General features: G+C 37.1%; 1 protein-coding gene and 1 long non-coding RNA gene across 2 annotated transcripts in view; both read left to right on the top strand.

Moving 5' to 3' along the window:
- Window positions 1–7538: 7538 nt before the first annotated feature.
- LOC122076939 (uncharacterized protein KIAA0930 homolog) overlaps window positions 7539–23561 on the top strand; it is an 18027-nt gene continuing 2004 nt past the window's right edge. The window contains exons 1-10 of the mRNA XM_042642605.1: window positions 7539–7827; window positions 9732–9921; window positions 10030–10104; window positions 10929–11035; window positions 13596–13656; window positions 14830–14889; window positions 15029–15103; window positions 17121–17273; window positions 17745–17799; window positions 22778–22900. Coding sequence (XP_042498539.1) covers window positions 7787–7827; window positions 9732–9921; window positions 10030–10104; window positions 10929–11035; window positions 13596–13656; window positions 14830–14889; window positions 15029–15103; window positions 17121–17273; window positions 17745–17799; window positions 22778–22900 — 940 coding nt within the window. The 5' untranslated portion in view covers window positions 7539–7786. The remainder of the gene's footprint in view (window positions 7828–9731; window positions 9922–10029; window positions 10105–10928; window positions 11036–13595; window positions 13657–14829; window positions 14890–15028; window positions 15104–17120; window positions 17274–17744; window positions 17800–22777; window positions 22901–23561) is intronic.
- LOC122076940 lies at window positions 11042–13409 on the top strand. The gene is made up of 2 exons (XR_006139655.1): window positions 11042–12071; window positions 12149–13409. It is a non-coding gene; the product is annotated as an uncharacterized LOC122076940 (long non-coding RNA).

The raw sequence follows: 23561 nt of genomic DNA, 5'->3' as shown, positions 1-23561 counted from the left end.
AGCCACTTTTCTAGGATTCGTCATATAATAATTAAATATTTCACTATATTCTATTGAATAAGAAACCCTTTTTTTCTACCCAAAAAACAAAAGAAACCCCTTTTTTTTTTTAAGTAGAAAGAACCCATGTGTCAAAAACATTTTTTTTTCATTTTTTGCACTACAACCGTGGGAAATTTTATATAAGAACCTCATCGGACAAAACGAAAAAAAAAAAAAGAATCTTTAAAAATCCGATGGCTAAGGCGATACCATTTAGATCCATCCGACTTTTAGAATCATGATGAGGGTGTTTTTCTGTTTTACAGTGAAATAGAACCATGAGGGTAATTTTGAAATATATTAGACATAAAAGTATGGACTATGAACACAAGCATTATCAGATCTACTAATATGATGAAAAGGGCAAAAGTCTATACATGTCAAAGACAGTCTTTTAACATCTAAGAGTATAGGGTGCACCTCAACGTGAGAGGGCAAAGACAAATTCCATTATGCAAAAACTAGAATTTGGTAATCAAAGTGGATAGAGACCCTCTTCAAACCGTGCCCAATACCAATCTTCAAACCCATCCCAATGGCCATAGCTTCCCCAATCATGACAGAAGTGAGAAACACATGACCTCTAGCCACTATAAAGATATCCCCCAGTCATCCAGGATAAGAGATCCTAAGCCCATTGCTTTTGGTTGGGGGTTGGGGGTTGGGGTTGGGGTTGGGGGTGGGGGGAGAGGGGTTGAAGCATCATAAAATATATGATACGTAAAGGAAAAAGATGTAAATTTTCTTCTTTTTCAGAAAAGTATATCTTTTTTTTTTTTTTTTTTTTGGTTTCCTTACATTTCAAAAAAAGCACATACTAGTAATCAATCCAAATCAATCAAGTATCGATCTCAATTAATATCAATACCAATACAATCAATGCAACATCGATACTTAGAACCAAGGGACATGCTCAACAGTCTCACAAGTGTTAGGAATCAACAGCGCAGCAAAACGAAAAAAGAGATCACACACACACAAAATCCAAATCAATCAGGTATTGATCTCAATCAATATCAATATCAATACAATCAATCAAACATCGATACTTAGAACCATGGGACATGCTCAATAGTCTCACAAGTGTTAGGAATTAACAGCGCAGCAGAACGAAAAAAAATATTGACCATAACAAGATAACCACTATATATTTAACCCTTACAAGATAACCCCTATATATTTCCTCGGTAAACAACTTCCAAAATGCTTTGAGACCAGGCTTCACCATAACAAGAAGCAGATCCACAACAAGACCATAAATTTAAATCAACAATTTTCCTATATCGAAGGTTGGCAAGAACATCAACAGCATTTAAGCATGCATTTCAGATAAAGCTCTGGATAAGGCTCTCTTTGGTTTGATTTCTATTGTATTTATTTGACTTATTTCTATTTTTACAAATGTTTGGTATAATTTATAGCACTTATTTCTATTTATGATAAATTAGAATAAATCACAAATTACTCTCAAATTATTTGTGATTTGTTCCACAAATCATTTATGTTGATTTTTATGTTACCTTAAATGAACACATGTGCTAAACTACTCAAAATCAAATATAAATAAGTAACTTCAGTGTATTTTATATTTTTTCAATAACAATTTTCAAATCCTATCATCTTTCTCGCTCGAAGCTCAAATATAAAGGTGAAATCTAAAACCCATTTTTTCATTATATAATATATTTTATAAATAGTAAACAAATGATTACTATTTGTGATCCATAATTCATTGTCACCAATCATTTTTAAAAAATAATTAATAAATACAAATAAAAATCATAACAAAAAAAAAACTAAGATAGCCTTCTTTCTCCCTATAATAGTCTTGGTCACCATTACACGTGATAAAAGTACCCATCGTAAACCATCCACTCATAGTTGCATCAAATACTTGTCCTAAGCCAATTATGTCTTTTGTTTCTTTCCAAGTCACGACATTCACCAAACCGGGCAAACTAAAGTGTTGTCGCTGACCGGGCCCACTCTTACCATCATTTAACTAGAGAAATATTGGAGAGGAGCCGAACTCGCGATAAACCTCCCTTCCAACCCAAGGTCCAAGGGTTGAAATCGTTTGTAATTTCAATCTCGTATAATTTCGTGAAATATCATCTTTAGTGGTAATACATATATTAATACCAATACAATGATCCAGATCTGATACAATTAATAAAACCTTAATTCAGTAAAGAGACATTGAAATCAGATATGGACCATTGCATTAATATCAATACACATATCACCCTCCGAATGTGATATTTCATAAAATTATACGGAATTGCAGACCAATTTTTTCCAAGGTCCAGCCGCCCAAGAAAGTAATGGTTAAAAGCAACTCCTCTTCTTAGCTTCATTGAGGTAGGGGTCTATGCTCTTTACCAAATTCCATTTCGTTTCTTTGGCATAACAATGGCGAATGAGTCAACAATTGAGGTGCTCTCAGAGAAGCTCAAAGATAATTTCCCTTTCTTAGAGAACCTGCAGAGGCTCCTGTCACGTAAAATAAACGAAACACTCGACCTAGTTTGCTTCACTGTAACGAGATTGAAGGACTCCCATCCTCTGTTGAAGAAATTCGTGGGTTTCACAGACCGAAGGGTGACTGAAGCCCTCCCTCATGTGAAGAGCTTTATGGATTTCTCTGCAGAAAAGATCAAAGAACATCCTTACGTATTCGGACTAGTGGTTTTGATTGTTTTGTGGAAAGCTCCTCCGAGGAAGATGATGAAGGCCCCCGGAAGAGACTACTCGATGGCCAGAGAAGATTTCGAGATAAGCCCTAGATCTTACTTTATGGATCTGAGGGGGAAGAAGAGACCCAGAAGATGTTTAACAGGAAGGGTTTACAAGAATATGAAAAGACATCCTTACTTCGTTGGATTAGTTGTTATGATCGTTTGGTGGATCACCGCCCGGAAAGATGGGAAAACCCCTGAGAAGAGATTGCCGATTCTAAGGAACGATTTTGATTTCTGAGTCTTTAGGATCTGTACCTGTTTTTGTTTGTCTAGTTTGCCAGACTTGTTCATCTGTCAATCTTATTGTAGATCTTCTCCTCTTAGTCTCTTAGGCTCTGTACTGTAACGATTCTGTTTTTTTAACATGATTTTGGGGCTAGCACATTTTTTTGCATTTCTATTTTTTTGGAGTGATTCTGCATCTTAAATGTTGTATGGTAATCGCAAAAAAAAATTGATTTTGTAACCTGAAAGAAACAGAAACATGTATGGTTCATACTTAACAGAATCGTTTCTGTTAGAAACCAATATTTACATAAAGTGCCATCTTCAACATGGGTGTCAAAGTTGTGATTTTTAAATAAAATCTAAGGATAGTCAATGGTTTTTTAATAAATTATAAGCATCGAAAATCATTATTACCCAAATAACTTAAGTTGAATGAGACAAATAAGAATATCTCCATATCAACAACATGGTGTTCACTTCAAATATGAAATATTTGGCCGTGTTTCCTTGCCATATGAAATATGAAATGTTTCAACAAAAATATGATCTATCATAATAACATAAAAGTATGAACAAGAATAAATTCAAGTATTGACATAATTCTTAAAGTATCTAATTATGAACTTAAGGGCATAAATTAGGTCTTCGAACTTAATTCTTAACTGCAAAACATGTCCCACTAGTTCAAAGTTTAAATCCAATAATCAAAATGTAATCATGTAATTTGAGTCATTCCGGCTTTAACAACTAACTCATTTGCAATCTTTTTCCTAAGATCATCCATCTATCTTCTTCTTTCTGCTAAGCTTATACTAATGTGAGCCGGTGGTACATAATCTTGAATTTCTTCAGGCTCCTCATTCCACCAATTTTCACCAAACTCCTTAAAATTCTTGTCTGCAATTTCTTCCTCCCGAATGAAGTTGTGAAGTGCACACCAAGCAATGACGATGCATGTTTGGGTGTTCAGTGGAAAACATGGCATTTTGCTGAGAATTGGAAAGCGCTTCTTCAAAGAACCAAAACTGCGCTGAGAACAAACAGGACTTAGTGGCCTTTAACAAACAGGACTCACTCAATTAAACACCATGTGATGCAGAGGAATTTATAACATACTCCCATAAGAAGAATAAAGGTAAGGCAAAGAGGCCTTAATGGCCTTTCTTATGTTTTTCCAAACAGGACTTAGTGGCCTTTAACCTGTCCTGCTGGCTTGGAATTGGATCCACCAGTCCAAGCCGTGGGTTAGTCTTTACTTGTTTTGATTCTTTTCTTAACCATTACTTTTAGTAGCTAAGATACATTAGGACTCTCCCCACATGGAGAGTTCCATTTTTACTTTCTTTTCAGTTTCCTAATGGCTTGTAAACTGTATTTCAGTTTCCTGATAGGAAAACTCAGTATTATTCAGTTTTACTTATAAGTTATAAAAGCCATGAGCTCCCCGTGTTTTATGATGAAAGAAATTGATGTTTGCTTCAATGGAGCTACCATGAGATTCAGTTAAAGGGTGGGAAATACTTGGGATCAGTGTGATTCTGATCCAGGTTTGATGGTGGGAAGCCAAAAGTTACATTCTTCCATCATATAATCTGTTTTCCTCCTTCATTTAAGTGTTGTTTCATCTGTTCCTATTCAGGCTTGCTGTTATCTATTTAATCTGAGTTTTGGGTAGGATTATCACCTAATTATCGGTGGTTATGTACTGTTCATACTGGGAATTAAATGACAGCAAGAATCATCTATAATAGACCTGGTGGCTACCCTGTTTTAGAGCACCTTTTGTCAAAAACGAGATTCCATACAAAGAGGCATATGTCCAGCAGATCCCTCCCATCTTTTGGGGTATTAATGGGACCACCAAAGAGGGTCCTTCACCTTGGAGGTGATCTAATCACCAAGGGGGTGTCATATTATATATAAAAAAGGAAACCAATTGGAAGAGTCAATTCTCATATGGGAAAAGAAACAAAGAGCAACAAATTTAACAAAATGCAAAAGCACAACATTTTGTTGACAACCAAACCCTCAACCCCCAGGTGGGGGATTTTATTATCATAAAGAAAATCTTGTGCAACCAAGCCAAGTCGTTTGGAACATAAATAGTTGAGCTGTAGAAGTTTCATACTCCAAAATCTGTTCCATATTTGAAAATCCAAAAGCACTGGATGAATTGGGAATATGATAAAACTTACAAACAAGATGACAAATGACAAAATAATAAAAAGAGTTGCAAAGTTCATAAGACAATAATAAAAAGAGTGAGGAGGGACTGAATTTCTAGTAAGAAAAATGTTGGCTCACTCCAATAGATTAACTAAGTGGAAACCTTGGGTGACTCCAGCATTTGAGTTACACAAGAGCCGGGCACTATGCATGCTAAGAATTTGAAGCAAGCCACATATCCAAGTCTGCTACCTCTTACATTAAACAAAATCATGAGGCTAGAAAAAGGGGGAAAAAGGAAATAACCTAAAAGTCCTGAATCCTCTATCTAAAACTTCTTTTGAGTTGATTTTCTAACAAAATTTTATGGACGGCATCACAATAATTAAGCTCAGAGGAGCTAGCTATAGTCCTATTACTGGATGTTAGCCATTCATTGTAACAAAGATAAGACTAATCACTAACATGGGAAATCTGTTGAGGCAACTCAAGGCTAGAGCTCTACATAATTTTTGCATACTACCATATATGATTACTTAGCTTTAAGGAACATCACTTCTAGGACCAAAATCTCAAACACAAATTACAAAGCACATTGGTAATCATTGTCAATGTTCCAAATTAACAACCCAAAAGTAATGATTAATCAAGCCATTTGTGATTCAGTTTTCACCATTCCTAGCAAAAATATATCTAAGTTGCATCACTACCAAATTCAATCGCATAGACAAAAGCTTCAAATAGAGCAGGTTCAGCAATAGATGACAGTGGTTGAATTGAATCTATTATCTCAATGCACAAGGACAGCAATCTCAGCTGAAGAAACTCAAAAAATCTAAATAATTCCTTATACAAAGGGTTCCAGTGAAACAGCTTACCCTGACTATCCCAAGGAGGATTCCAATATGGCTCCATTGCCAAAATTTTTCCAAATTAAAAACAAGAAAAATGCAGTTCATCATTATATATAAAAAATACTAGTGAGGATGACAACCACAATCTCAGTTATAAGATATGTTAAATATAAAGGCATCCAAATGCAACTCGAAAGCAAACCATTGATGTAAGCTAACAATCAGATCATCGTGAAACAAACTTTCACGTTATTCTCCCCATCATGCATTGCAAATTCTGTATCCAACAATACTCCTTTTAAATCACCTAATTTCAACTTACAATTCAAAGCAAGCATTTTGCATATGTATCAGTTAGACAAAGAGGAGCAACCACTAAAATGAGAATCAGNTTTTTTTTTTTTTTTTAATTATTTTTAGTTTCTGGCTTTGGAAGACATTGTGTGGCTATGGAGTAAAGTTTACTAAAACAGGAAGAAGCGCCAACGCCACAGAGGCGGGAATGACTTTTTCTTTTCAATCTCTCTCTCTCTCTCTCTCTCTCTCTCTACATTTTAAGGGATAGGTGTCTGGATTTAGCTCCGTGAGAAGTACAGAAAACTTGTGATGAGGATAAAGGTGTCTGGATTTCAAGATCATGGATTCTGGAATCTTGTTGTGGGGCTATGGGGGTTCCCAAACATGTATTGTATAAGACGAAACAGAATAAAAATAAACCAGTAAATCTTGAGATGATTGAACACACCAAACCAGCCTTTAGATTCGGCAACAGCCTAATAACTCTGAGCCTCACAAGAAAAGGATGAACTGAGATTAGAGAAGGGAAGGGGGCGTACCTCTGAGCAAAGTGCAAACCCTACTGAAGTGACAGAAGAAACCTCACAGATCTTGTGCGTCTTCGTGCACAGAGGAGTCTAAAACCCTCGACCTGCTAAACCGTAGAACAAGAACAAATTCAGGGGGGCAGAGGGAGAAGAGATCAAGAAAGAAAGAGAACGAGAGTGAGAGAAAGAGAAAGAGAAAGAGAACGAGAAAGAGAAAGAGAGAGAGAGAGATCTTGCAATACAGTTTCTCGTCCACGGCAGGCGAAGAAGCTTCTTTCTCTAGATTCTCGTCGACAGCTGGAGCGTCCACTTCCCGCTTTGGTTAGGCTCTGCTTCTCTTTTCAGGATTTCTAAGAAAGAAGAAATAGGGTTTCCACATAATGGCTTACCATTTTCTTATGTTTTGATCGCAAATTTCGGTTTTACCCTTTTGTACTTAAGTGGGAACCTTCATTCTGCGCCTTTTTCTCAGAATCGATTATGAGTGTGAGAAGCTTGCTTTTCATGCTTCAAAAAATGGATTCTGAAACCTAAAAAGTGCCGGTTCATTTCAAAAAACAAAAAATTGAATCGGATTTATCAAACAGCTTTTACCGTTTCAAAAAAAATGAAAAAATGATAGAATTTATTTTTTAGAAGATTACAGTACAGAGCCTAAGTTACCGCTTTCTTGCTTCGGAAGGCTGCACCCTGGACTCGGATCTAATACTTGGCAGCTACCAATCAGGGTTCAGGACTCTTGTCCCTTTTTCTTCTGCGAGAGGTCAGATCGTCAGACTTGTGGTAACCAAAACCAAAACTGCTTTATTCAATTCTTGGAAAACAGAGAAGGCCATCATCTATCCATTTCATCTTTGAAGTTCACAGTCCGACGTAGATCAGAAAATAAAAGGGTTTTGTTGAGAGAAAAAAAGAAAAGAATAAGGAAAAAATGCTCGCTACCGGAGGAGGAGGAGAAGAAACACCTTCCAGGTACGGAAACCTAGTCTTCCTGTTCCCCTCCCCCTCAGGGTACTACTTGCCGAAACATAAGTGGCATGCATCTGTAGCTCTCCTGTTTGTTCTTCTCTTTTATCATTTCATTCGAATAAATATTTCGGGATGCAGTTATGATGATATTTCTTATTTGATCGATTACATGGGTTCACCCGTTCTTGGGTTACTCTGTTGCATGGTTTCTCCTGTTTTTTCAATGAATTCGGAATACATTTCCTGTGGAGAATTGGTTCTTGGTAAAGAGAAAAAGAAACAAATTAGAAAGAAATGAAGGAAAAACAACAAGTGGTGCCGCACCAAATGTGTGAAATGCAGAACTATGATATGGAACTCCCCAAATTATGATGGTTTCTGATAAAGATATGATGTGACCAGAAAGGCAATACCTTGTTCGCTTTAAATTATAATACTAGCTTCTAGAAATACTTCCCATTGAGGGAGTTAGGGGAGATGGCTAATCTGCTCACCTTGAAAACCGAATTCACATAAGAAACCTGTCAGGCAAACACACCTTGTCAGCAGCGCTGGATGCAAAGCCTAGATGACCTCTTCTGAAGGATGAGGGTATAGATGAAAAATCAACTGCCATCAATACAAAAGAACTTGGCAACCAGGGCTCATGCCACTGAAGAAGTTGCCGGCTGAAATCCCATTCTTGCACTTGATGGAGGTTGAAAAATGTGAGTTTGAAACTACATGAATGATTTGTTTCATCCTTGACTAAGCTACCATTTAGAGACACTCTGCTTGGTAATTAAAACATACCTAACTGTATCACCTAAGATGATAGTTAAAAAGGGGAAGGAAAAGAACAAAAAACAACCCTTATTTAACTGGATTGAGAGTACTCAACTATCTCAACCAACGGGCAGGAGCTAAGTGATAAGGAGATGGATACCCAATGGACAGTATTGTTGTGCTAGATCATGGAACAAAACAAGTTACATGGGTACAATCTCCTATGAGACAGGGTTTTGGATTTATGGACACCAAGGGTCCTTGTTAGATCATTTGTGTTGGACTGTTATATTTCTAAATTCTCTGTAGAGCATGACATCAACAGACTTTTTACGGAGGGCCTTGGACTGCAGCTAGGCACAACCTAACTGTAAGATTTAGCACCAGAATTTTGAATGTCACATGCTAGGATCAACAAGACTGCCATGTGGGTATAATTCCACCAACTCTGGTAGAACTTTATTATGTGGAAATTTCACACACAATCGGTGATGTATTTCAAAGAACTTGTGCACAGATATGATTGGACAGAAAACTGGCTGTTACCCATGGATTAGTGATGCAGAAAATTCACATTAACAGGCTTAATTGAGTGGAAATAAGTCTTGGGCTGGGTTACATATGTGTTGGTACTTTGGTCCAAGAGATTTTTCTTTTGGTTATAGGCCACTTTGATGGGGCTTAATCTAAGGCTAGGAGCTCGGAATATGGGATTAGTCAAGTATGATTAGCTTAGTCCAAATTTTGGGGGTTATTTGGTTCTTTTTTATATTAGAAGTTAGCTTTGTTATGATATAGAATCGGTAGGAATATGAGTTCAGATTTCGGTTTAAGTCCATGTCCTGTTTTCATAGAAATCTGGTTGGAATAGGATTGTCAAATACTACTCTAGAGATTTTCCTGATGTGTTATCTAACATTAAAAGAGACTGGAGGTCATTTTTGGTGTAGTTTCCCGTCTTTTTCCATTTTAGGGAATATTCTCTGATTTTGAAGCCTTGTAAAGAATATTGAGCCCTTTTGTGAAATCTTTCTTGTAGAAAAAAAAAAAAACATGTCAACCTCTCAAGGGGTTTGAATTTTTGTCTGATGTTACATGAGGCAAGTGTTGGTTTTTATTTTATTCATCTGTTTGCTTGGCAGGTATGAACTGCTGAGCATGGTGAGAAAGCACTCAAATTTGTTAGGAAAAACAACAGTTGATGAGCAAGATTCTACAGATGTTGAAATGGATCCACACTTTTGGCATGACATCTTGGGTATGTATTTCATTCGCGGTAGAGAATCAAGGGGACGTCAAGATGATGATCTTATATTTTTTGTCAGGAAAATGGTATGGCCTTTGATCTCCTATGTGTAGCAGTATATAATGTTGCTTGCTCGTCCTTTGTTGCTAAGCAAGTTTGGTGATCAACTTCTCATGTCAAATATGTTGTTTCAGAACTTGCATGGATATGGTTTCAATGATAATATGGAAGGATTCCCTCCTTATTTCGTACGGAGGTGGGCACCTAAGGTAAACCTAAACCATGAAGATGAGTTCAAGCTTCTTATATTTGATACAAATGATTGTCAATCCTAGCATTATTTAGATAAGCAAGAAGTGTTTTCCTTTTTCCTCCCTCCGTCTCCCTCTCTCTTCTTCTCTCCCCCCCCCCCCCACCACTCTCTATTTTTTTTTAAATTTTCATAAAATTAATATCCTAGGGAGGAAGAGGTTTGGGAGCCTGGCAGGAACCTGTCAGTTCATTAATATCTAGTCACTGGACTTCATTTAGTTGCTTGATTGACACTCCATGTCTTTGTCCACAACTAACACCCTTGTGCCTAATTTTTGCCCCAATAAAGCAGTATTACAACATCTTGCCTTTCGGATTCTGGTAGAAGATTTCTACCATTTTTGAAATTCTTAGTGTTGGACTAAAAAAAAGTGTGCAGCATGTCATGAAGAGAACATGCAACATTGTGGGCAACACTTCGTTCACTTGTTTATTTTCTGAAAATGACTTGCAACATTTTTTTGTTTTGGAAAACAAGTGAAGACCCTCTTGATTCCCTTTCATTTTGCTTGGCAATAAAGAAGTTTTCATTTGTTGGCTCACTTCATCTGATTGATCATATATATTGCTCTTGATATGTACAGTAATATTTACATTGATGTTCAAACTGAGATGTACTAAAGAAAAATATACGGCTATACACACAGTATCTATTGTTAGCTATACATGTAATGCTGTTAAAATTTTGACAACCGTAGATTGGCAAGTGCATAATTCCTTGATTTAATATTTCAAAGATGATTTGTAGATTAATATGGTTTTGCCCTTACTTGTCAACCAGTTGGAAAAAGTCATGGGTGAAAATGCTGGTGAAGTAGATTGGAGACGTTCATTTTACTTAAACTTAATTGCTCACACTTCTTTCACAGTTACAGTTGCAATTTGCAGGTAAAATTTACTCACCTGTATATTATGATGTGAATTCTACTCTTGCTCTGACTATAAGTTTTTTTTATGCTTAAATCTGATATTTATATCTATCCTTTTATTGTTGTGCTATTTTCCCTAATGATACTTATTTTTGTGTGAGTAATTTTCCTTTTATGAGTGATTTGCTTGCTCTTGTTGAGAGCCATCATACTTGCAGAATTTAGTTCTTTGGCTTCTTCTATTGTTTCTTAGGTACTTACTCTAGAAAATGTTCAGTGTTTGTCTTTCTTTATTCTGCCAGAGTTGGGGTTGTAGAATCTCTATTTCTTGACTGGTTTTCTGTGTCTGACTCCCCCCCCTCTCTTGAGAGTTCATTATGCGATCCATCAACTTACTGCAAAGCAGATGTATACTAACTGTAATCATATAGTATGTTCGTACTTCATATTGTAGTTCCTTGTTGCAGCTTTCAGGCATGCTTATTTCATTTAATTGGTTAAACTACAAGTGGAAAATTTCAGTTACATTACTGGCCCCATACAACTATATTCAAGCTTCCTGGATGCTGAAGAAACTGTTTTTAAACTCAAGGATCTATTATCTATCTTTATTTCATTTCCGCCCATCTTCTAGTGGAACGGTTTCATCTCTATTCACGTGTTGATTGATATTGTTGCCACCAAAGTAGTGCATGACCTTTAAGTTTGGTAGCAACAAAATCAACCTTTATTCCATTGTTCATTTCTTTCCATTTGAAAAATATTTCAAGTTAAGCAATCCAATCAACATAAGAGTCAGGATCAAGTTTACCATCAAAATTGGAAACATCTACATGGATACTCTTATCAGCATTTTCACGTGCACGTGCACGTGCATGACGCTTCATTGTCCAAGTATATTGTTAATGTGGCGGTGATGGAGGGCGTGCCAATGACTGCAACGATGGGTGTGACTGGTTTGATGTAGAACTTGACGCATCATCACGCTCTTCATTGAAATTAGGAATTTTACAATGGGGCACGAGGTAGTGGAGGCGGTGGATCACTAGATGAAGGTAGCCTCTTTAAGATTTCTTCCATGGTTCTTTGAAGGTTGGCATTTGTTTGTTGTAATTCATTTACTTCATCATAGGGAGAAGCCTCTTCAAGAGATGCGTTGCGGGTCGCTTTGCTTTACCTTTAGGCATAAGACTTGGAACTTGCTCTGATACCAAGTTGATGCCGCTCAAAGTGAAATTACACAATAAGGTAGCAAATGGAGAGAATTCTATTGCAAAATGAAGAACCAAGTATAAAGTAACAGGGGTCAGGGAGGACCACTCAAGATCATTAGCTACATAATTCTTTATTATTAGTTGATATCTATTTGAATTGGAAAGATTATTTTCCAGATTATCTGAATTTGTATCCGGATACCTCTGACCGGATACAAATACACCTAAATGGATACGGCTGCGAATCGAATTGGGATTTTCGACTATCCGTTTACATCTCTACATATAAGTGAACTGATCAAGCCAGCTGTATGATGATTTGATTGTTTGACCACCCAACCTGGATAGCTCAGTGGTTCAAACTGGGTAAATTTTTGACCCAGCATGTAATTGACATCTGTTGGTGTGTCAAGCAGGCTTTGAATGCTGTCCAGCTTTCATGGCCTCAAAATTGGCCTTGGACTGGCTGCAATGTGGGCTTAGATTAGTTCTACAGCTGGATATCAAAGTGGCACTGCATATTGTTTTCGGCTGACTGATTAGTTGTATGCCATTAACCTGCTTATTAGCTTTCCTCACAGCTGCCATTTGGTGTCAGAAATACCCATCGAAGATCTATAGTTATGTCTTAATTATGAAATTTAGAAAGGGCTGTATTGAGTTTGCTGTGGAGTTAACATCTAAATCAAGCTGAATTTCTCAATTCCGGTTTCAAGAAATTGTGCAGGATCATGTTTGCATTGCTTTGCCTGTGCATATGATACTGTCTTTTCTTCATCAGGAATTCTAATCTATTATATGTGGCCTTCAATTTGCACTGAAAAAGGAGATCAGATCTCTAAATATTGCAATTGACTAATTCCTATGCCAGCTCATTCCATTGAGAGGACCTGGGATAGACCCTGGGCAGTCCTTGTGCTATATATGAGATAGACTAATTACTTCAACGTTGCAGTAATGGGAATTATGGACCACCATACAGAAAGCAACCATGTAGCTGATTATTGGCTTGTAGCTGATTAGTGGCTTCTTTCCTACTGGGATATGAGTGTTTATTGTTTAATCAATTTGTTACCTCATAAGATCTCTAATGATCTTTCCAGATGTAATTATGAGGATGCCAACAGTTTTACTTATTGGCAAATGTAAGCTTTGTGCTTATTAATTTATGTTCTTTTAGGTCGTGATCCCAGCTTACCTTTTGTTCCCCCAAAACTTTGTATTTTCTGTGATGTCTCTTTTAATTAGGTTTTCATAACTTCTCTACTTCAAAATCAAATCTTAACTTCGTTCCTCTAATTCTCTCTCAATAGTAAATGACTCAACTGTTCATTCTGTAATGAAATCTTTTGTGTTGTGTTTCAGTATTCAGGCTCTTCAGAACTTTCAAAATGGAGCCGAGACACCATTATCTCCTATATATAAGGTATCTACAGCTTAGTTTGTGGGGAGTTAATACCGTCTTGTATGGTCATATGAAAAGAGGTTTCTTCTATTGGATGTCTCTCCTCTGCTAAGGTTCTTTCTTATTTTCTTTTCTTTTGAATAAAATCTTTTCACTTGGGATGCACTTAGATCACAAAAGTTTGAGATTGAGAATCAGAATATGAAGCTTGAATTACATACCAGGTGTTTGGATGTACCAAAATCAGGGATATTGCACAACTTGATCTCTAAATTCAACACTATGCTCAATACATGAGCTTTGGAGGGTATTCAAAGTCCAGATTGGGGAGGGATTTTTAAGTTCACTCTTGTAAAACATGAGGTATGATTCCCCACCATTCCTTGTAATCACCCAGTGATGTTAATAGGTCTAATTGATTTTATCAGTTCACCCATGGTCCCTTCTTGATTGTGGAGCCCACTAGTAATTTCAAAATGTCCAAAAATGAGTCTTGACATATGTGGTGTGAATTACATTCAACTGCTATATAGGATAAATTGGCAGACAAAGCAATATCAGTACTTTGTTTTGTCGATCACAACTAGAACTATATTCAAACATGTTAACTAAACTAGAACTATATTAAAACATGTTAACTAATAATTATGGATGGTCGATACTCGATATAGAATACAAGGGGTATTCAATTGATTTACTAGCCAGCTCAATGAAGTTGTCCCTAGCAACAAGGGAGCCATAGTTCTGTTATGATACCATATCTGCAATGCTTTGGCCAGATCACATTATGATACCGTGCTGCATACTCATTTATGTAATCCTTGTTTTATCCTCTTCAACGTGAATCAGTGAGTCCATTAATGGATACTAGCCGTACATTTTCATTTTCACTCTCCACGCAAATTCAGTAGGTTAAAACTTAGAACAGTCAAATCTTGCAGAATTTAAAGAACTCTAATATATCAGCTGAAATATTAGCGTGAAATAAGTTAACAATGTGTGCTTTTAGTAGCTTGTTTGCGTAATACTATTTATATCTTGATTTGATGCTGATATCTTTAGTTCCAGTTTATGCTTGGAATCCCTAACAGGCATTAGATGAAAACTAGGGAGACAATCCTATGAATATAGGCCAGTTTTGATTTTGGATATTCAGTTATTATATGCTTTATGCTGCATGCCGCATCTCTGCAGGTTGTGAAGACTGTATATGCATCTCCAAGTCGGGTTCATTTCCATCTGGACTCAAGAAAGGCTAGTGCATCTCTTTCTTTCTTCCTTTATTTATTTATTTATTATTTTTTTTTTTTGGGGGGGGGGGGGTTTGTGTGGCTGTGGGGTTGTTATGCTTAAATTTTCTTTAACTGACAATTCCTCACTTATTGGTTTTTAGGAAGTAGAAACAGTTCCTGCATACCCGGACATTTGTTTTGCAGTTGAGGACTTTGATTCCACATTTGATGAAGTAGTAAGATGCTTTTTTGCCTTGTGCTATGAAATAATCTGATGCATGAATATTATAAGTTGCATATTATCATGGCTTACATGATTTTGATATCTTATGGTTTTTACATATTGATGCTTTTTGTGGGGTGGAAGGTTATATATTTCTTGTCCTTTTTTTCTGTCTTTAAATATAATAGGATTTATCATCCATGTTTTCTTTTGCTACCTTTCTAAGGAGTCTCCATGATTCCATCTGATCCTGTCCTCAGATATTTAAGAATTATACATGTGTCACATACCATGAAGAGAAAACTAGAAATTGTTATTTGTGCAGGGCTGATAACATTATTACTTGCTGCATCAGCACATTTGTTGGTATCTAGCCCAGGAATTATGATCTGATAGTGCAATGGAGGCTGGATCTGTTCTGAGGAGGTTCTTTTTTAATGCTGCAGCTTTCTGGCTCTGCCGCCGTGTTGACATCAAAGAGGATTGGGATTTGATGTAGAAGAGAAAGAGTAGATGAATAAGCATGATGTTTATTTTTTTTAGACCTTATCTAAATCTTGGAGTGAAAATCCTGTGTCCTAACTAAATCATAACACAAGAACCTCCACCGTCTACCCATTCCATCTATCATATCAGTCAAGTCGATCCGATTTCTTGAAGTATTTCAAAGCAGGAAGCATTGATGTCATACTGCATAGATTTTGGGAGAGTTGGCCCTTGAATGCAAGGTTCAAAAAGTCGCAGGTTTCTTTTGGAACCGATCAAAATATTTAGGTTTCGACTTGAACCATCATGAAATGGGATGCGATTCTGCAGGCATACATAATTTCGATCGAAACTCCGCAACCTTGTGTTATACATTTTCTTAAAGTAGTTTGAAACATTAATTTTTTTTGATCGGCTTTTACCGCATTTTGATAGATTTCGTGTGAAACCTGCCCTTAGGCTAAAAAACTCAAAAATTTTAAGTGGATTTTGGCCATTCATCTTCCAATTCTTTGTGGAACAAAGTTGTTCTAACTTTTTGCAAGTCATCTACAACCAACATTTGGTGGATTTGAGGGAGATTGGTTGAAGATTCACAGTTTGAGGTAATACCCTTTTCCCCTAAAGAAAATTTCTTGCAAAAAAATAGATAAATATGTAGTGGTTAGGCTTCAATTTTTTATATTTTCGATAGTATTAGCTGATCTACGACTTCACGCATTTGGATTTAATTTTCTTTTTTTTCATTTTCTGATTGAAAAATGATTTTCTTACAACATTTTTTTTTGGGGGTATAAAAATAGGGTTAATACATAGTGGTTGGAACTCTATTTTATTTATGTTAGTCAGTAGTCACTGTTGGTTGATATACGACCTCACGGTGGCGCTTTTTATAAATTACAAATAATATGAAAAAAATATTCTGTTTTGACCAAGTGGTCACAAGTCGGAAACAGCCTCTCCACGATACGGGGATAAGGCTGCGTACATTATGACCCTCCTCAGACCCCGTAGTGGCGGGAGCCTCATGCACTGGGTACACCTTCTTTTATGCTGGACCAGTTTTTTTTCAAACAAGATGGATTTCCAAAATGACAAGCTTTGATGTGCCACTAAAATTTTCAATACACATCAAAATTGATTTGAATGTTAATTTTATAAAAATAATAATAATAATAATTTGATGTTCTGTTTATAAAAGGTTGGGTGGTGTAATCTCTTTAGTGAGGGAAACAACTCCTTATGTAATCTCTGTTTGAAGAAGAAGGATAAAAAATAAACTTATATCTATAAAGGAATCAGACATTTTGTGTATGATGAATCTTCCCATTTTGATGAATCTGCATGATTAATCTTCTCTTCTCCTTTTCTTTCTCCGGGATTCTCTTTTGGCCAGACCAACTGAGAGATTTCACCTGTTTTGCAGTTCAGTTTGTCTGTTTTTTACTTCTCTCAATTTTCCTGCTGAAGTTCTTCCCAAGAATGAATTTATACCCTTGTGGAAGCATTCTGTAGTTTATCTTAAGCCTAATTTTTTATTGCAGGTTTTGACAGAAACAGATCATTGTTACTGTGTTCTTCTTAATGCACATGATGGGGCAGCATTTCCTATTGAAAAACCCATGCATGATTGCAGCTCTAGTGACATTTCCTCCTTGAAAATTGAAGATGACTCTGGAAGGACCAAGAACTCAAAGGTTTGAGTTGTTGCTTTGTTGTCTGAGAATTTCAATAGGGTACCCATATTGATCTGAAGCTCGCTTAGTACATATGATCTTTTTTTTTTTTTTTAAATTCATTTGGAGGGGTTCACAGATCAAACACATAATGATTGATGTGTTTGATTAGCTGTTTTCAGGGTTCTCTCATCGTACGTGAAAGTCACATTATTTGTATTTCCTTTGCTTCAAATGTTTGGAAAGTAAGCTATTTTAAAATGTGTGTGGTGTTACATTAAGTAAATGGGATTTCAAAGCCAATGCTTGGCATGGCAGAACCTAGTCGCTAATGCTCTCCAATCAGAGTTCTTTAGTAAAGATCGTGACTTCAAGTGTGTGCCTCTAAGTTTTGGTGCAGTTCTTGGTCATTAATTTGATTGACTGTCCAAATTATTACTTGGTAATTGAATCTCATAGGATATCTTGACATTGGTGCATTTACCACTGCAGCTTACCCTTTTCTCAGGATTTGTCAGCTATCAAATGGTTAGAGAAGCATATGATGGTAAGTCTCTGTTTCAGTTATCTAGCTTCAACTTAAATTTCTCTCCGTTAGCCTTGACTTCTTTGGATTTGTTATCTCATTGATCGTAGTGAAACTTAAATGTAATTAAGTTTTCTCAGGTTTCTGCTTTTACACTTCTAGATTAATTGTTAATCTAATCCATTAAAAGTTGAAAATAGATTAAGATATGTCAGTAGTTGCATATAGAGACAAGGAACATTAACCATGTGACTGTCTCAAATTTAAGGCCATGCATCTTTAATTGAAAGGTTTAGTAATTCCAAGTGATGTAGATACAACTGCATTTACCCGGATGGACCAGTATGACCGGCTGTGGAAGCCAAGCGCTAAGAAGAACCGGTCCAACCCAGGTTTTTGGTCCAACAAGGGTTGGAAGTAGTTTAATTTAATATTAAGTCTCTTATTTTCTAAGTCTTTTATTTTTTCTCACGTTTGTTTTGGGTAGGATACTTATGAAGTAGGAGTCAGTTTTAGTGTAGTCTAAGTAGGAGTTTTATTATTTTTCCTTTATATACTTGCATAAACTCAATGTTTGATTTTTAGAGTGAATTTAATTTTAGAATTAGTGAATTTGTGCGTGGTGTGTGATCCCCTTCCCCCTCTTGTGCGATTTTCCCTCTTCTCCCTAAGGCTACCCCATCAATTTAGTATTAGAGCCGAAGGTCCCCATTCCCTTTCTTCCTTCCATCGTGCTCTTCTCCATTCCCATTCTCTGTCTCAACCCCCTTCTTTTCTCCCAACCCTTTCGATCAAAACCCTTCTTCTAGGGTTCCAGAGTGAAAAAAAAAATTAAAAATAAAGAAGCAGGAAGGCGAGAAGAGAAGAACCAAACAGAAGAAAAAAAAAAGAGAGAATAAGCAGTAAGGCGAGAAGAGAAGAAAGAAGAAGCAGCAGAAGAAAAGAAGAAGCAGAAGTAGAAAAGAAAGAAAGAAAGAAAAGAAAAGAAAAAAACAGCGCAGCAGACGATAAGAAAGAACAAGAGAAGAAAGGAGAAGCGGAAGAAGAAGAGAAAGAAGAAGAAGGAAAAAGAAAAAAAAAAAAAAAAAAAAAAAAAAAAGAGACGACAGAATCAGAGAGATAGAAGACAGAAGACAGAAGACAGAAGACAGAAGAAGAACAGAAGAGAGAAACAGAAATCAGAAAAGAAGAAGATTCAGAGAAGAAGTAGGAAGTCGAAGAGAGAAAGGAAACAGAGAAATAAGGAAAATTACTTACTTGGTTCGAAGTCGACCTTCATCCACCATCGCTGGTCGTCGAAGCTCCCGGCTTCCTCTCCATCGATTTCCTCTGGTTCCCTCTCCAACAAGGAGAAGCACTCCTCTGTGGGTAAACCTAAACCCATGATCTCCTTTAATTCTTCCTTCTTTCTTTAAATTTTTGTGAACTTCCAGTAATACCCCTCCCTTCCTCCATTATCCCTTCTTTGTCTTATTTTTTATCACTTCCAAGTATACCCCTGCACCCACACGTTACACACCTTTTGTGACTTAAATTGAATCTCAAGTATTTACACTTCTGCCCTTCCTGCAAAAAAAAAAAGAGTTATTTACCATTCTTCCATTGCCCTTAAATCTCCTTTAGTTACTACTTTACCATCATATTCTTGCCTATCTCTACCATGATAGCCAATAGTGAAGTTCAACAGCTGAACTCCTGTAAAGGAGAAACTGATGCAGAAATTGAAGCTATTATGACAATGATGGAATCCATGCAAGCTTCTATTGATCGTCTAGTGGCAACAGATAGAGAAAAAAATCCCATTCAATCTGGGGATTCTTCCAACACCATTCCATAGGATCCACCACCGCCACCACATCATACACCACCATCACCACCTCCAGCACCATATAGAACTGGTCAATATGATGATGAAGCAGAAAGAGCAGCAAGATTGGATGCCCTTGATTTTTATAAAGACAACAATCTAGAACTGGATCTTGATTGGATTAACAGCTTAGAGACATTCTTCAGATGGTATTGGTTGACTGAGGCCCGAAAGATCCTATTTGCATAGGCCAAACTGAAAGGCACGGCTCGAATCTGGTGGATCAAGCAACAATAACAAAACCGAACCCGAGGCATTGGTTTAGTCACCACTTGGGCTGAAATGCATGAAGTCATGAACCGGAGATTCTTGCCTTCTGATTACAAGCAATGCACGCATCTCAGGTTTGCACAGTTGAAACAGGAGAATTTGACTGTTGAAGAGTATGTTGCTAGATTTTATTATTTGGCCACTCGTTCTGACTTTTGAGTGGGATGAAGAAGTATTGCTAGCACAATTCCACAATGATTTGCACCCTCAATTTAGTTCTGCCCTTGCATCTAGCCGACTGCCTACAATGGAAGATGCCGTACAGGTAGCATATCAGGTTGAGGAAAGTCTGAAACGGCCATACAATCGGAGGCCATTTACAGATGTTTTTCCTAGAGGTCTTAGTTCTATTAAGCCACAATCATCCCCACAGAAAAAGTCAAATCAGTAGACCATAGGGTAGTGCTTCATCTATGTCATCTTCACGACCTAACTGACCGTATTCTCCACCTCGACGTGATTCGGACATATCATTTTCACGGCCTAATCATCCATACTCCTAACCTCAGCGTGGTTGTGACAGGAACTCAGTATTTTTAAAGGAGGCTATTCAATGTTTCCAATGCAAGGGGCACGGGCATCGAGTAAATCAATGTCCTAATCGGTTATTGGCATACATCGACAAGGACAATTTCATACCCTATATACCAGAAGAGCAACCAAACACAGGAACAGTAAATCTGGAGGCTAAATGTGACCGTGAGCCCAATGAGGTTAATGTTAATGATGGTGACAATGATGGTGAGCCTCAACCGTTCTATGTGATCCGTCCTCTCTTGACTACACAGAAGATTCCCGAGGAGGATGATTGGCGCTGTAACAGTATCTTTCAGACCAGGGTACGATGCAGTGACAACTTGTGTAATATGGTGATCGACCTCGGCAGTTGCACCAACGTTGTTGCTGAAGATGTTGTTCGCAAGTTGGGTCTGAAAACTGAGCCTCATCCGAACCCCTACAAGGTTGGGTGGGTGAACAACAATAATCTAAAAAATCATGAAAGGTGTTTGCTCACGTATTCCATTGGTGGACTGATTGATCAAGTTCAGTGTGATGTTCTCCCTCTGAAAGTCTGTCATATTCTTTTGGGGCACCCATGATTGTTCGACAAGAAAGCCAAGCACTGTGGATATGAGAATACCTACTCTTTCAGCATGGTGGCATTAAGATGAAGTTCCTACCAGAAAAAGATCTTTCCACTCTCAAGCTCAAAAAGACAGTTGGTAATTTTCTCATCAAGCGCATAGACTGACGGCATTATTGGACCTCATCCAAACTCGACGGAGTCGAGTTCTTTTCAGAAGGGGAGAGCTGATGTAGATACAACTGCATTTACCCAGTTGGACCAGCATAACCGGCTGTGGAAGCCAAGGGCCAAGAAGAACTGGTCCAACAAGGGTTGGAAGTAGTTTAGTTTAATATTAAGTCTTTTATTTTCTATATCTTTTATTTTTTCTCAAGTTTGTTTTGGGTAGGATACGCATGAAGTAGGAGTCAGTTTTAGTGTTAGAGTCTAAGTAGGAGTTTTATTGTTTTTCCTTTATATACTTGCATAAATTCAATGTTTGATTTTTAGAGTGAATTTAATTTTAGAATTAGTGAATTTGTGCGTGGTGTGTGATCTCCTTCCCCCTCTTGTGCGATTTTTCCTCTTCTCCCTAAGGCTACTCCATCACCAAGTGTTTGTTTTCTTTGCGTTGGGGATTAAGGATCTGTTCCCCACCCACTTCTTCGTCATGCTTTTGTCCCAAAGATTTGATATGGGATTGGAGGATTTTAGACATTCCAAACGGTGTGTTTGCCCTTTTGAGGGGATGTCCGAATCAAAGATGGATTCCGAGTGGTCTAAAGCATTGTAGGATGTCCTCAGCTGCTATTATGTGGTTGATAGTGTAATTGTACATGGGGAACTGTAGGACCTGAGGGGTGGTCCTCACCAACATATGTGGTGAAGGCCGCAGATGTACTAAAGTTTTGGGCCTTATGTGTCAAAAATAATAGAATGTTTCAGGCCACTGTTCTTATGCTTTGAGGACTTCAGTGCAGTTTGGAATTTTGGATCATGAGAATCCAGACCCCCATGAATTGGCTTGTTTTTACATTTTTACATTGAATTGGTAATGATTAGGAGTAGTCCAGCTGTCAAAGTAGTTACCTATTAAGGCCACTAATTCAGCTTTAAGTGGAGCTCTCAATTCCTATTGATCGTGGGAATTGAAGTACAAAGATAGAGGATGCAATTCTCATGATGTCCACATGTCTCTCCATTATCTAACATAAATCAGGGCAATTAGTGTCTGTCTGGAATCATAATCCAAACTGAATCTTATTGTTGCCGTCACCATAGTAGATATGAGGAATCATTTTTGAGTTGCAAAAGCTTTTGAGTGGGTATAGTTCACCTGCTGGTTTCAGATGCAAGGTGTGAGGGAGAGCTACTTTTTTTAGGAACATCCAATTTGCTGGTTCTAAAAGCACTTTGTATATCTAACCTGCCGTTACAGAATATTCATCAAATTCTTGTATCTTCAGCTTCAATTTTTTCATTTCTTATAGTGACATGTCTGGTAAGGATAAATCTATGTCTGCCTGGACTGCTCCCCTTCCCTGGAGTGACTTACGCTCGTCATTTTTTCTACTTTTTGATGTTTTCATATACTGCAGCTTCTAATGCTTTGATGTATGATCTAAATAGAGCATAGAAAACACAGCATACCATTTTATTTTAGTGATTGAAAAGTTGGCAACTGTCAGCAACTTCAACATTTTGGTTTTCCTTCATTCTATTTTAGCTGTAAAAAGTGTCATGTTTTGGTTTGCTTTAAAGTTTTATTCCTATTTTAGTATTTTTCTCATTTGCAGCTGGGAGATCTCGATTTGGGAGCTTCTTGTCAATTGGCAATTTTCCTTCTAAAACAGATAGACTTTACATGAAGGGTCCTGGAGGACGTGGAGAAGTTGAAGTAGCTGTTTCTGGTGTTGAAGGTAAATTAAAAGAAAAAATCCTTATTGTAGTGGTGGAATTTGTATAGTATAGACTTGAAATAACCTATATTGATGGTGAACAATGGGGAAATGTGTAGGACATTTCTGACACGTATAGTTATGAAGCATATCTCTTGATCTTGTTCAGAAACTATAGACATCAATTATTGCAATCACTTTGGTCAATAGCTCGTTATTCTCTTCAATATGGTCACTGGATATCGACTTAATTCTTCTCATACAGGGATGGTTCCAGTGTGTGCTTTGGCTATATATAGCTCAGTCAAATCCCTGAAGAGCTCAGTTCTTGTTAAGTACTGTGCTTTGGTTTATCTTATGGAATGACTGATTATTTTCTTTTCAGTTAGAAAAAGAATGAGGAGAAAGGAAAGAAATACAATCACTTAAGAGTATAATCTGACTTTGCGTGGTTCATATTCAGGTTTCTTTAAAGCTAACTTTGATTTCACCCATAATCTTATACATAGCATAGAAGAGAGAGAATGAATACCTTCTGCTAAAAGAGTTGATGACTATAAAATGCTCTTTCAGTTCTCCAATTCTTTACCTCTCATGAATTAAGAAATCTCCACAAAGATGGTCAACATTTGGGTGCATTATAGAGAAGAAAATACCCCCATGATCCTGAATATCCTTCCCC

Source organism: Macadamia integrifolia, chromosome 4 (assembly GCF_013358625.1).
Source record: "Macadamia integrifolia cultivar HAES 741 chromosome 4, SCU_Mint_v3, whole genome shotgun sequence".
NCBI lineage: Eukaryota > Viridiplantae > Streptophyta > Magnoliopsida > Proteales > Proteaceae > Macadamia > Macadamia integrifolia.
The sequence above is the reverse complement of the archived record's forward strand: the minus strand, read 5'-3'. Positions and strand labels throughout refer to the sequence as shown.